At 40.9% G+C, this 14,249-nt stretch overlaps 1 protein-coding gene across 4 annotated transcripts in view; it reads right to left on the reverse strand.

Moving 5' to 3' along the window:
• LOC148853054 (glutathione S-transferase zeta class-like) overlaps positions 1 to 14,249 on the reverse strand; it is a 119,102-nt gene that overhangs the window by 9,826 nt on the left and 95,027 nt on the right. For all 4 annotated transcript variants that reach the window (XR_016098749.1, XR_016098748.1, XM_088942853.1 and 1 more), the window contains one exon: positions 2,356 to 2,415. Coding sequence is in view for 2 of the 4 variants with exons in the window: in XM_088942853.1 (XP_088798979.1) it covers positions 2,356 to 2,415 (60 nt within the window). In the remaining 2 variants the exon portion in view is untranslated. The remainder of the gene's footprint in view (positions 1 to 2,355; positions 2,416 to 14,249) is intronic.

A 14,249-nucleotide genomic window follows, 5' to 3' on the forward strand; every position in this document is an offset into this window, starting at 1 on the left:
TCTTCCTTTCTTTCGCTTCTTCCATCTACTTCCTCTATAGTTTCTCTCTTCCATTTTCTTCCATCTTCCCCTTCTTTTCTACTTCACTTCAGATTATTACAGGTTAGATTTACATCTGAGCTGAGTACAAACCATAGCTTCAAACAACTTGAAGGTAGCAAATACTTCCAATTTTCCAACATAGGAAGTACATCCAAGTATACCTGCTGCAATCATCAATAAATGACACAAAGTATTCATTTCATAATTGTGAAATAACAAGTGAAGTTGAGACATCACTATGTGTAATCTCAAAGGGAGAGGTAGTGTGTTCAACAAAACAAGAAAAAGGGTAGAACATGACTTTTATTTAAATAACAAGTTGCACACGAATTACCAAAAGATTGAAAAAAGGAAATTTTATTCTTAATCAAACCAATATCAAATAACAATTTCAATCTTTCAGAATTGGGATGACCAACGTGTTTATGCCATAAATCCCAAGTATTGTTTATATGACCAAAAAAGACAGACTCAAAAGAAGTAAAATAAATAGGAGATGCAGATGCTGGAGTAGGAAACTTCTTGAATTCCAACACAAACAATCAGCCTTGCCTATGCCTTTTCCCCTTCACCTTCTTAATTTGTAGTTCCCGAATCAAACAACCATCACGAGTAAAAAAAAGAAAAAGAAAAAACGATGTTACCCTTGTCAATCAATTGACCAACAAAAATAAGGTTTGCAGTTATGGTGAGGTACAAGCAAATTACCAAGTTGACTAGAATATGCCCCTATTATATGATTAGAGGCACTAGAATCTATAATCCAAATAACTAGAAGACTTACCAAATAGGCCAATAGTAGAGATTAGAGAATGAGGAAGAGATCAGAAGATACCATTTTGCGAATTTTCTCTTCATCTAAGGAAGTCAAGGAATCACCTCTAGTAGAAGTTATCTTATTAGACTGGGTAGCCCTCAATGGCCTGATAAGCACGAGGTTGGGTTTTCTTTTAAGCCCCCTATGTTGGACGGATAGGACAATCAGGAAATAATATGTTCATATTGTTTGCAATAACTGCAAGCATTCTTCTTTTTACAACGAGACACCACATGACCAAACTCCTTACATTCATAGCATTTAACTGTAGACAAATTTTTAGGGCCTAATTTCTTCTCTCTGTAAACAACAAAAGCAGTATCAACACCAGTTTCAAATGATTTCCCTTCAAATCCATCACGATTAGAAGCATTGTCACTTCTCTTGGAAGCTCACCAAACACCAAATCTAAAACAAGGAGAACTCCTCTGCTCAAAATGTTGGATCTGATGATTTCATATTCTGGTCTGAGTATCAAAAATAACTGAATTCATCTTCCTCTTCTCAAAAAACTTCTATAGATATTTGACACATTCCGCCAAATTAGAAGAATCGATATGTACAAAATTCAAAAATCTCTAACTCAATCTGATTTTGATATTGCCTTGCCATATTAGATTGATAATAGACCTTCAATTAGGAATACATGTCAAAGACAATGAGCATCCTCCTCATGGGTACAGCAATATTAGGTTCAATCATGCTAAGAATCCAGGTTAACCAGTTTTGCATTGCCCAACTTCCATTGCTAATAAGTTTTAGCGTCGCTTTCATCAGGTTTAGTAACCAAACCATTAAAATAGCCTTCCAGCCCTTTTGCTTCAACATAAATATCAAAATGAAATTTCCACATTCTATAGTTCATTCAATTATGTTTAACAGTGATGATGTACACTTTATGAGGAGTCATTTCAAGAGAAACAAGCCCAAAAAAAGGTCAGATTGAGAAATAAGAACTGTATTCACAGAAAATCAGTGTATGGCGTCCCAAATAGCAACAGAAATGGGGTTTAAGGAAGTTCAAAACAGACCAGAATCAAAAGAAAGAAGAATAATAAAACAGGGCTATAATAAAGCCATAAAACAAAGCTCCTACTCTGTACACTTTTAAGACCATCACTAAACCATTATGTGTGTGAGACGCTCTAGGAGCATCACTATATCCCAGGCATCTTGTAGTGGCTGCTTCTAACTGCTAATTTCTGGACAGTTTAATCAACAAAACTAGAAGAAACTTCAGCTACTTTGTTTCACACAATGTATAATCATTTGATTAGTATTGATACAGCAGTTTGTTGAGTAACTGATAAAAACATCGTATCCTATTCATCCACCTAAATTTTCTTTTGCAAAAAGAAAAACATTAAGAATTAAAGGCAAGAAATATTTTAGTCTAAAGTAGGATCCTAAATTAAACCAAGTGATATAATAACAAAATAAATATTCCTATGCCTACAGAAACCAATCAACAGATCAAATTATGTAGGAGGCACTACCATGTCAAGTTTAAACCGAGTGATTCCAGCATGAATCTGGGGTGCCAGAAATACATCCGCCTGCAAACAACAGTCAAGGGCAGCATAAAATTATGAATGATGAAAAAATAACAATAAATGAAAAGAAAGCTAGATCCGTGGATAACAATAAATTTAAAGCTAAAGAATAACATATTCTCAAAATAGTTGGGTTAAGTGGTTAACTAATCAGAGGTTAGTAGGGACATATATGGAGATAGAACAGGGGGTATGTGAGGCCCACTGCCCAGACCACAGAGAACCTGCAGTTCTGCAAGCTTGATCACATGTCTCCACTATGGGAGCGATGTTAATCAACCATCTCAACTACCAGTCTTTGGCTTCCTCTTCACTAGAACCTATAACTTGTACAGAACTAGTCCCCTGTGTGTGTGTGTGTGTGTGTGTGTTTTAATGCCAGTAACTAGCTTTATCTGGTAGTATAAAGCTTGACAAGCATCCCTTAGGCACGAGATGCTACCTCTCTATAAACCAGAAAAAAAGGTTACATTTGATCCCAGAACAAATGATTCCTATGCACCCCTTGAGTAGCCAAAGCATCCACCATCCCATTTGCGGATCTCCTCACCCATTGTATCCTAAGGTTCACATTCCTGATAAGCCATTTAAACTTTTTCACTTCATTTCAGTAGCACAGGATTATGGAGTCTAGATCCTTTAACCACCCCACCACCACTTTGAATCCCTTTCAATCACACCACATCTACTATGTGTAACTCATTGGAGATCTGCACTCCCTGTATTGCTGCAAACAGTTCTGCTTTGAAAGAGTCACCCATACCCATGGGGCCAGAAAACAAAGTTAGCAGTTTACCTTATGAATCTCTCAATACCCCTCCTATTCCAGAGGAACATGGATTACCTTGACTGCTCCCATCAAAATTCAGTTTTACATAACCTTCAGTTGGAGTTAACCAATGCATCTCCACACTCTACTTTCTTGAAGAGCTTTTGGCGACTGCTTCCCAATTTCTCCAAACATCACCACAGGAAAACTGGGAGAACAACTCCAAAGTCTTTATCCAATGGATCACCCTGATCATTACACAATCCCTAATAACTTCTTTGCTATTCTCCTTTTTTGAGAAAATTCTACCATTCCTCTCTTCCCAAATGGTCCACACCAAGGCTGCTCTAACACATCTCCACATTACTTTTTTTTTTGATAAATGAGAGTAGTTTTATTAATTCAAAAAATAGCAGTACATTCAGCCTAAGAAGAGGCACAAGGTGTTACCTCCCCCTAGGACTGAGTCATAAACACTAAACAAACACAAGCCTGAAGCACAGTTACAAAGTGGCCCAAAACAGATCTCCCCTTGACAACCCTTGCTAGGCCAAAGAATCAGCCATTGCGTTTGCTGATCTGCTGACCCACTGAAACCTGACTGACATATTCCTTGTCAGCCATTTAACTTTCTTTAACAGATCCCTGTAACCCCAACAAGCTGTCTCTGGACTTGTCAACCAGCCTACTACTACCTTGGAATCCCCTTCTACTATCAAATCATTCACTCAAAGTTGACTGGCCATCTGTATACCTTGTACCGCTGCTAGTATCTCTGCCCTTACAGAATCGCCAACACCCACTGGTCCTGAAAATAAAGACAACATGTTGCTATCTTTGTCTCTCAGAATCCCTCCTATTCCAGATGGCCCTGGGTTACCTCGGCAGCTACCATCAAAATTCAGTTTTACCACTCCATCTGGTGGAGATTCCCATTCAGCTTGTGATTTGTTCTTTGTGGAGACTGTAGAAGCCACTGCTGCCCAATTTCTCCTTAAGTCATCAAAGGAGTAATCTGACAACAAGTGTGAAGATTTCAGCCACGAGACTGTCCTTGTCATTATGCATTCCTTAATTTTAGCAAGACTTCTTTCCTTTTCTGGAAATATTCTAGCATTTCTCTCCTCCCATAGAGTCCACAAGGTAGCAGCTCTGATACATTTCCACATTAGCATCCCTCTTTTTGTCAATCTCCCAAAGGCAACCGGAATGAACAGCAGCTTTACTTGGAGGGCAAGTTCCACCTGCACCCAAATAGTGAAACAACCCAGTTCCAAATATTGGCAGCAAAAGAACACATCTCCAAATAGCATATTAACCTATGATGGTAAAGTCCACCTGCACCCAAAAAGAAAGAAAAACCAAAGGACAACAAATCAATAAGTCATAGCAACTCTGATTATTGGATTTTAAACAAGAGACACCAGTTAGGAGAGAGACAAGAATTGGGCCGACTCTTTTGTAACACATCTATAGTATTAATCTTCCCATGAACTACTTTGGGTGAAATGGGCCTGCACCAGAACTCTTTAGAGGGAAAAGAGGGAAGGCCTGAAGGGATACAAAGAGTCTTAAACAAAGAAGCACAAGAAAACAAACCCTTAGGGTGGGGGGCCCAAATACATTCATCGGGCATATCAAGATTTAAACGAACATTTTGAAGGATTTGTAGAGGATCCAAACAAGATGAAACTTCATTGTCCCTTAGACCTCTACGGAAACCAAATCCCAATTAAGACCCGTAGGGAGTAAGGGAGGAACCAAAAATTGACACACTCATTTTTATACAAGGAAACCGAATCTAAGACAAAAAAAAAGATCCTTCCATTACTCAAGTATCCTCCCTAACAGAAACCCCTAAGCAAAGGGTGTACATGACAAAACAAAGTACAAGAGGTGGAATGCAGTGGATGGCTTTCCATAGTGAAGCCAAAGTAGCCCTATCAGATACTCCTACATCCCAACCATTTCCTAAATTACCATGTATGCTAGCTATTACTTCATGCCACAACAAATCCCTTTTTATCTAGATTACCCAACCTCCATAACCATTTCCCTAACAGAGCCTATTAGATACTCCTACATCCCAACCATTTCCCAACTTACCATGTACGCTAGCTATTACTTCATGCCACAACCTATTCCACTTTATCTAGAATTCTGTTAGCGTAGGGGTATTTCTGTCTTTATTCTTATATTAAGGTTGCTGATCTGTAATATTATGTTAGAACCAGTGCTCCTTACATGAATAAGGGCACATATGTCTTTTCCAATATTCTAATAATAAAAGCACATATCTAGCCGAATGGGAGTTAGGTTTTGACTTCCAGTTCGAACTAGACTTTTCTCTCTCTCTCTCTCTCTCTCTCTCTCTCTCTCTCTCTCTCTCTCTCTCTCTCTCTCATCTACCTTTCTACGTGACTGATCTCAGACAAATAGAACTCAGTTGAAAAACAGCCCACTTGATGTATGGAACTGTTTGAGATTAGATGCAAACCAGAAAATGAACAAACAAGAGAGGAAGAGAAGAGAGAGCTGGCGGCAATGAGTGTTAGAGAGTAAGAGGTTCGAACATAACCTCTCTCTAACACTCTAAACATCTTATTAATAAGTTAATCTTTGACAAATTACAGAGAGGCCCTTGAGTGAGCAGGAAAATACAAAAAACAGAATATTACAGAGTATGGGCCCAGAATAAGGCCCACAATAGAGAGAAACATAACATAACATGAAATGACAGTCTATGGGCCATTCGGCCCATCTTCTCTACACTCCCCCTCAAACTGAGCATAGATGTTAATCATGCCCAGCTTGCCAGTGTCATGTTGAAGCCTTGCCTTGGAAATGCCCTTGGTGAGAAAATCTGCCAGTTGTCCTTCAGAAGTAATGAATGGAAGACACACTTCACCGGAGGAGACTCTTTCACGAATAAAGTGTCTATCAACCTCAATATGTTTGGTTCTATCATGTTGTACCGGGTTGTGAGCAATGTTGATGGCAGCTTGATTATCACAGTACAACATCATGGGTTTGTCATGATCTACCCCAAGTTCTTCCATTAAGGACCTTAGCCACAAAAATTCCGAGACTCCATGTGCCATGGCTCTATATTCTGCTTTTGCGGAGGATCGAGCCACAACTGTTTGTTTCTTACTCCTCCAAGAGACAACATTACCAGCCACCAGACTGCAATACCCTGAAGTAGATCTTCTATCATCAATATTTCCAGCCCAATCAGCATCAGTATAGGCTTCAAGTTTCAGATGACCATGTTTGGCAAATAGAATTCCTTTTCCTGGAGAGCCTTTCAGATAGCACAAAATCCGTTCTGCTGCTGCCATATGGGTATCTCTAGGAGCATGCATGAACTGGCTAATGCAACTGACAGCATACGCGATATCTGGCCTAGTCATGCACAGGTACAAAAGCTTCCCAAGAAGTCTCTGAAAGACCCCTTTGTCTTCCAACAAAGTTCCATCCGAAGCTAAAAGTTTGTGACTCATATCAATAGGAGTTGCAGCTGGTCTTGCACCCAATTTTCCAGTTTCAGACAACAAATCAAGGACATATTTCCTCTGGGAAATAAGAATCCCATCCCTGGATTTGGCAACTTCTATGCCAAGGAAATATCTCAACTCCCCCAGATCCTTAATCTCAAATTCTGTACGGAGGAAAGACTTAAGGCCCAGAATGCCAGAGGCATCATCACCAGTCACTATAATGTCATCAACATACACAATGAGATACACTGCTAGAGACCCACTTTTCTTTACAAAAAGAGTATGATCTGACTGTGTCTGAACATAGCCGAATTTAACAAGTGCAGCTCTAAATCTCTCAAACCAGGCTCTAGGAGATTGTTTGAGGCCATAAAGAGATTTCTTCAGTTTACATACCTTTCCTTGCATATCTTTCCCATACATTCCTGGAGGAAGACACATGTAGACCTCCTCATGTAAGTCACCATTCAGAAATGCATTCTTTACATCTAACTGATAGAGAGGCCAATCAAAGTGAGCTGCCAGAGATAAAAGAACCCTCACAGATGTCATCTTAGCAACAGGGGCAAAAGTCTCCAGATAGTCAATCCCATATGTCTGTGTGTAGCCCTTTGCAACAAGTCTGGCCTTGTACCTCTCAATAGTCCCATCTGCCCTGTATTTAATGGTAAAAACCCACTTGCATCCAACTGGATCCTTCCCTTCAGGCAAATCCACCACCTCCCAAGTACCATTTTCATGTAGAGCATCCATTTCAGCCTGCATGGCATCTCTCCATTCTGGAATCCCAAGAGCTTCTGATACAGACCTAGGAATGGGGTTAGAAGCAACTGAAGAGAGTTAGGCACAATATGAAGGGGAAAGTAGGTCATAAGAAAGGTGTTTGGAAATGCAGTGTGCAGTACACTTCCGCTTTCCTTTCCTAACAGCAATGGGGACATCAAGATCTGGGAAGGGGGATTCCAAGGGAGCTGAAGCAATACCTGTTATTTCATCTGTGATTGGGAGGGTATGAGCCTCATCTGTTGTAAGGGAAACCACTTGCTCATTCCTGGATCTCTGCCTTTGATACACTTTGGGATTATGGGTAGGACGAGGAGGTAAAGAAATAGGAGCACTAGGACAAGAGGAATGAAGTGGCTGATCCTCCTTTGATTCATTTTGTGAGGATACAGATTTGTCAAGAGACTGAACTGGGACAGGAAGGGGAAGAGCAAAAACTTGTGACAGACTCTCCCCCTGTTGACAATGTCCTTCCTGAGAGAAACCATAAAAAGGAGAAAGTTCATCAAAGGTAACATCCATAGAGACATGTCTGGTGCCAGTCTTTGGATCAAAACAACAATAACCCTTTTGTGTGGGGGAGTAACCGAGGAAGATGCATTTGTGGGCTTTTGGTTCAAACTTGTGTCTTTGCACACTTGGAATGTGAACATAACAGGTACAACCAAACACACGAAGAGGAATTGGGAAGAGATCCTTATCTGGATGAAGAAGACTGAAGGGGGATTTAAACCCTAAAACCCTGGATGGCATACGGTTTATGAGATAGGTAGCAGTAAGTACAGCATCACCCCAAAATCTTGTGGGAACATGTGAGGCAAATAAAAGGCTCCTTGCAACTTCAACAATATGTCTATTTTTTCTCTCAGCAACTCCATTTTGTTCAGGGGTTCTAACACAGGAGCTTTGGTGAATAACCCCCATGTCAGAGAGATACAAGGATAAGCTCTTCTCAAAATACTCTTTTGCATTGTCAGATTTGAAAACCTTAATTCTGGTACCAAATTGAGTCAAAACAAGCTCATGAAATTGCCTCACAAGTCTCGAGACTTCGTCTCGGGATTTCATTAAGTATATCCAAGTGAATCTAGAAAAGTCATCAATGAACAGGATAAAGTATTTGTAGCCCCCCATAGAGGATAAGTGGTAAGGCCCCCACACATCAGAGTGTACAATATGAAAAAGAAAAGAGGATCTTTTATTGCTCACAGGGTAATTTTTTCTACAATGCTTTGACAACTGACATGACTCACAATTGAGACTGGACACACTGACTCCCTTAAACAGTTTGGGAAGCAAATGACTTAAAGCAGAAAAAGGTAAATGACCCAACCGACAATGACTCAACATAATTTGACTGACTGACTCTGAAGAAGTAGAACCAAAAGCAGCATTCTTGGGATGATCAAAGCATTGGCCAGGGGTGTCGAGCAAGTATATTCCATTCGCTTCATGGCCACTCCCAATCACCTTCCGAGACTTCAGGTCCTGAAACACACAGTGAGAAGGAAAAAAGGTTACACAACAATTCAATGACTTGGTCAAGCTACTTACAGATAACAAGTTGGTATTTAACTTAGGTACATGAAGAGTGGAAGATAAAAGTAAAGAGCCTGTAGGCTTGACAGTTCCCTTGCCAGAAATGGGGGCAAGAGAACCATCAGCTAAGGTGATTTTGTCACGACCAGGAAGCAAACCATATGACACAAACAAAGTGGAAAGGTTGGTCATGTGATCAGAAGCACCTGAGTCAATGATCCAAGGGGTCTTGGGATTACCTGAGGTAGATGCATGGTTAGCAGAAGCCCTTATACCTGAGTGAGCAAATGCAGAGGTGGCTGGACTTCCAGAAGGGTTGGATGATGAAGTTACACCTTCAAGTTGGCTGATCATCCTTCCAAACTTCTCATAATCAGCTTTCATGGCTTCCAATTGTGCACTTGCAGACTCAAACTCTGTATCTGTACTTGTGGCTGTATGTGCACTTCCTGTCTTTCTACTGTCATTCTTCTTCTGGAATCAGATAGGACAAGACTGGGATGCAATTTCCAGCACTTATCCTTAGTGTGTTTCGGCTTCTTGCAATATTCACACACCACCTCCTTCTTTCCTGTACCACTGGGGGCTCCTGTAACCCCTTTGGGTTTGATTCCCATATTTGCAAAATGATCATTGATACTGACCCCTTGAACCTGCACTTGCCTCCTGCTTTCTTCACTGCTGACCAAAGCATATGCTTGAGACAATGAAACATCTTCCTTGGACAAGATGTTTTGCTTTGTAATGTCATATTCAGAATTCAGCCCTGTCAAGAACTCAAAGACCCTATTCCTTTCAACCAATTTCCTATATGTTTCAGCATCCTTAGGGGTATCCCATGTCACGGCCTCTATCAAATCAATCTCTTGCCATATAGATTTTAGGGCTGAGAAGTATGCTGCAAGTGGCTTCTCCCCCTGTCTTAGATTCTTCACATCACTTCTCAGTTTGTAAGCTCTGGCAACATTCAACTTCTGGGAGTAAGTTTCTGCAACACTATCCCAGATTTCTTTAGCCGAGTTCATCCACAAGTAATGTTGGCTAATCTGTGGCTGCATTGAGTTCACAAGCCACCCAATCACTGTGTAATTCTCCTGCACCCATTTCTCATAAGAGGGATCCTCCTCTGGGGGAGCTTTCTTGCTCCCAGAGATAAACCCCCACTTTCCTCTACTGCAAATATGAATTTTTATGGATTGTGACCAGGCCAAATAATTGGTTCCATCCAATTTAACTGTAGTTACAGCCAACAAGGAATCAGTTGTAGTTCCCAAATTATGTCCATATTCAGCAGTGCTCTTGTTCTCAATTTCTGAGAAGTCCATTATGTAACAACTTCAATTAGGGTTTCGGCAAACCTTTAAAAGTGATCTGATTTCAAAGAACTCAGATTGAGTTGAAACAATAGCAAACACAACAACACACAAACTCAGTTCAGAACTGACAGCCGTGAGAACCAAGTTCGGTGGCAGCACTTTCAAAAAGGAGAAACTCTGATTCAGCCTTCAAGGAACAATCAGTAGGCCTCCAAACAATATGTATTCTTGGTTCCCAACAATAATTTCCCAAGGAGTACAAAGAAAACAGTCCACAGTACCTAAGAGGACTTTTTACAAACACTATGTATGCAACAGTCAACACTTCACTGTTAACAAGCAGAAATCACTTCAAGAACACTTTGTCTAAGTCCAAGAAGCAGCTGAACTAAAGTAGAGGCTTGTACCACTCAATTTAGATCAGTTTTTTTGGCAGTTTGGAAGCCCAATAATAGCCGAACCACACTTCCAGAATAACCCAGAAATCAGTCCAGCAACAGTGCGCCGAATGGAGGTGTTTTGAATGCTTTAACAGTCCTCCCAAATAACAAAAAATAACTCAGCAAAGAACTGAGAAAAGACTTACAGCAAGAGAGTCTCTGGTTTGAACTATAAACCAGGCCGAACACTTGTTCTCTAAGATAACTTCGAAAGTCCTTTTCTCTGATTTCAAATCAGGCCAAACAACTTGCTCTCTGATTCTTCCTGGTCACCGAACCCTTCTCCAAGTGTATAGAAACTTGAGCACCCTCCAATGACCTCCAAGAACCAGGCGGATGACTGTAAACTTTCAGCCCTAGAACCTCCTCATGTAGTTGGCTGAACTAGAACCACATGAGGGACACACCAAGCAATGGCCTGCTCTGATACCAAGTTGAAAAACAGCCCACTTGATGTATGGAACTGTTTGAGATTAGATGCAAACCAGAAAATGAACAAACAGGAGAAGAAGAGAAGAGAAAGCTGGCGGCAATGAGTGTTAGAGAGTAAGAAGTTTGAACATAACCTCTCTCTAACACTCTAAACATCTTATTAATAAGTTAATCTTTGACAAATTACAGAGAGGCCCTTGAGTGAGCAGGAAAATACAAAAAACAGAATATTACAGAGTATGGGCCCAGAATAAGGCCCACAACAGAGAGAAACATAACATAACATGAAATGACAGTCTATGGGCCATTCGGCCCATCTTCTCTACAAACTCCAAGGCAGGCCGAATTATAACATTGTATCAGAGCTACTTGAATCTGCCTAGATTTCTATTCTCTACGCACCCAATCTAGGGTTTCTCTTGGTTTTATTGCATTCAACTGGAGATAAGAGAAAGGGCTGAAGAGGAGTGATCGCCCTCTCCCCTTGGAGGTTTCTATGCCTCCAGTCGTGTCTTGTGTGGTCGGTTGTTGTGGTTTCTAAGCCCTCCCCTAATCAATGTACGGCTGATTCGTGTGGTGCAGTGTGTGTCTTGTGTGGACTGATTTTCTTCTCATGTGGTTGTTCCTTCAGTGATAAGGTAAGAGATTTCTATGCATGATTTCTATTGTGGATCAACTAAGAAGTATGTTTCAGATCATATGCTGGGGTTTCAGACAGTAGCATGCTAGGGTTTATGCTGTTTTTTGTGTAATTCGAAGGAAGAGTTGTGATCATATAGTGGTGAGATTTCAGGTAGCCGTAGGAGTAGGGTTTGTGGTGTAACGAGTACAATTTTCAGCAACAAGCGTTAAAATCAGTGTGACAAGTGTGATCTAGTAGAGTCTGCAGTGTGCAGAATTCAGTGATAATAGAATTCAGCAAGTGTGCAAAATCGGTGATAACAGAATGGGAGATAACAATGATTGTAAACCTAATGTGATGGTGCCTACAAACTACCCGAATGTTCAGATGACTTCCATTAAACTTAATGGAGAGAATTATGTGCCTTGGGCTAAATCCGTCGAAGTCTTTCTGAAGGCAAAGAAAAAGGTAAAACACATAAGAGAGGAGAAACCCTCCACTGACTCTCACGAGTATGAAGACTGGGAGCAAGAGGATGCTCAGATCATCACATGGTTATGGAATAGTATGGAACCCAGGATTAGTGTAAATTTCATGTTTCTTGACACTGCCAATGTGTGAGACCATGCGAAGAAATTGTATTCGGGTCAGGACAATACAACCAAAGTGTATCAGCTGTATCAGGAGTACTTTAATCTACAACAGGGCAATTAGAGTCTTGAGGAGTACTATGCCAGTATGAGAAACATACGTAATGAGTTGAATGTCTATCACCCTCTCACTTCTGATGTCAAAATTCAGCAACAACAGAGAGAACAACTTGATGTGACTCGATTTTTGTAGGACTGAAATCTGAATTTGAACTAGTACGGGCTCAAATACTGGGAGGATCAGCTCTTCCCTATTTAGAAGAGGTATTTGCTCGACTCTGGAGGACTTCTATCGGATCTACTAAGAACTCTAATATCTCAGATAGATCTGCCTTTGTTGTGTCGAGAGAACGTGGTGCTAGAGGTGGAGCTCGGGGAGCTCAATCTGGCCGTGGTGGTAGTAGTGGTCCGGTGTATGGCCGAAGTGGCAATGGTGGATCTACTTATAATCGTGGTGGTGGTCATACTGGGGGCAGAGATTCAGGGGGAGCCCGTGGTAGAGGGCATGGCTCAAGCCCGAGGAGGTGCAATCATTGTGGTATGGATGGACATACCATTAACTATTGTTATGATCTACATGGTCTACCCTCAACCTGGGCCAATCATGTCATGACTAGTGACACCAGCTCCAGCTTTAGGCAGGAGAACCGTTCATCTGATCAGATACCTCCTCCCACAGATGGTCCCGTGAAGGAGATGGTGAGTGTTCCCTATAATGAATATGAGAGGTTTATCCAATCCACATCACAGCAGAACACGGCGACTTTCGCTGACTCAGGTATGACTTGTTCGGCATCCACACCCAATCCCTGGATCATCGACTCTAGAGCCTTCGATCACATGACTGGAACTCCAGGTGTGCTTTCTTCCCTATCTCATTGCTCAACATCACAATCTGTCACCCTTGTTAATGGTTCCACATCCTCAATTTGTGGTGTTGGTAATGTTGACCTAGACCCTGTATCCCTCTCCTCAGTTTTGTATATTCCTAAATTGCCTTTTAATCTTATGTCCGTTAGTAAACTAACCAAATCACTTAACTGCTCCATTACTTTTTATCCTTCTATGTTGTTTTTCAGGATCTCAAGACGGGGATGAAGATTGGTGGAGGGCATGAGGCTGGTGGACTGTATTATCTTGACGGTGGTGGAAGAACTTCGACAGCTCTCCAGTCATCTCTTTCTCCTCTCCAGTGGCACTGCCGATTTGGTCATCCTTCGCTAAAATTTTTGAAGTCTTTGGTTTCGTCTTTGAGTCAACTTTCTATTTTGGATTGTGAGTCGTGTTAGTTTGGGAAACACCATCGTGTTCCCTTTCGGTCTAGGGTTGATAACCGTGTGTCGAGTCCTTTTTCTTTGATTCACTCCGATGTTTGGGGTCCTTATAAAGTGATGTCATATAATGGATATAGATATTTTGCCATTTTTGTCGATGACTTTTCAAGGATGACGTGGCTCTATCTAATGAAAGAAAGAAGTGAATTGTTTACCATTTTTCAGAAATTTTATGCTGAGATTCGAAATCAATTTGGTGTTTACATTAAATTTTTCCGTTCTGATAATGGCTGTGAATATTTATCCTCATCATTTCAAGAATACTTGGACCAACACGGCATTAGACATCAAACCTCATGTACCTACACCCCACAACAAAATGGGGTAGCTGAGAGAAAGAATCACCATCTCTTGGAAACAGCACGATCCCTCATGCATCACATGAATGTTCCCAAACCCTTTTGAAGTGATGCGATCTTGTTTTCTGATTAATCGGGGTAGCTGAGAGAAAG

This window comes from Nelumbo lutea, chromosome 5, assembly GCF_056320005.1.
Source record: "Nelumbo lutea isolate HS-2025 chromosome 5, American lotus-T2T, whole genome shotgun sequence".
Lineage (NCBI taxonomy): Eukaryota > Viridiplantae > Streptophyta > Magnoliopsida > Proteales > Nelumbonaceae > Nelumbo > Nelumbo lutea.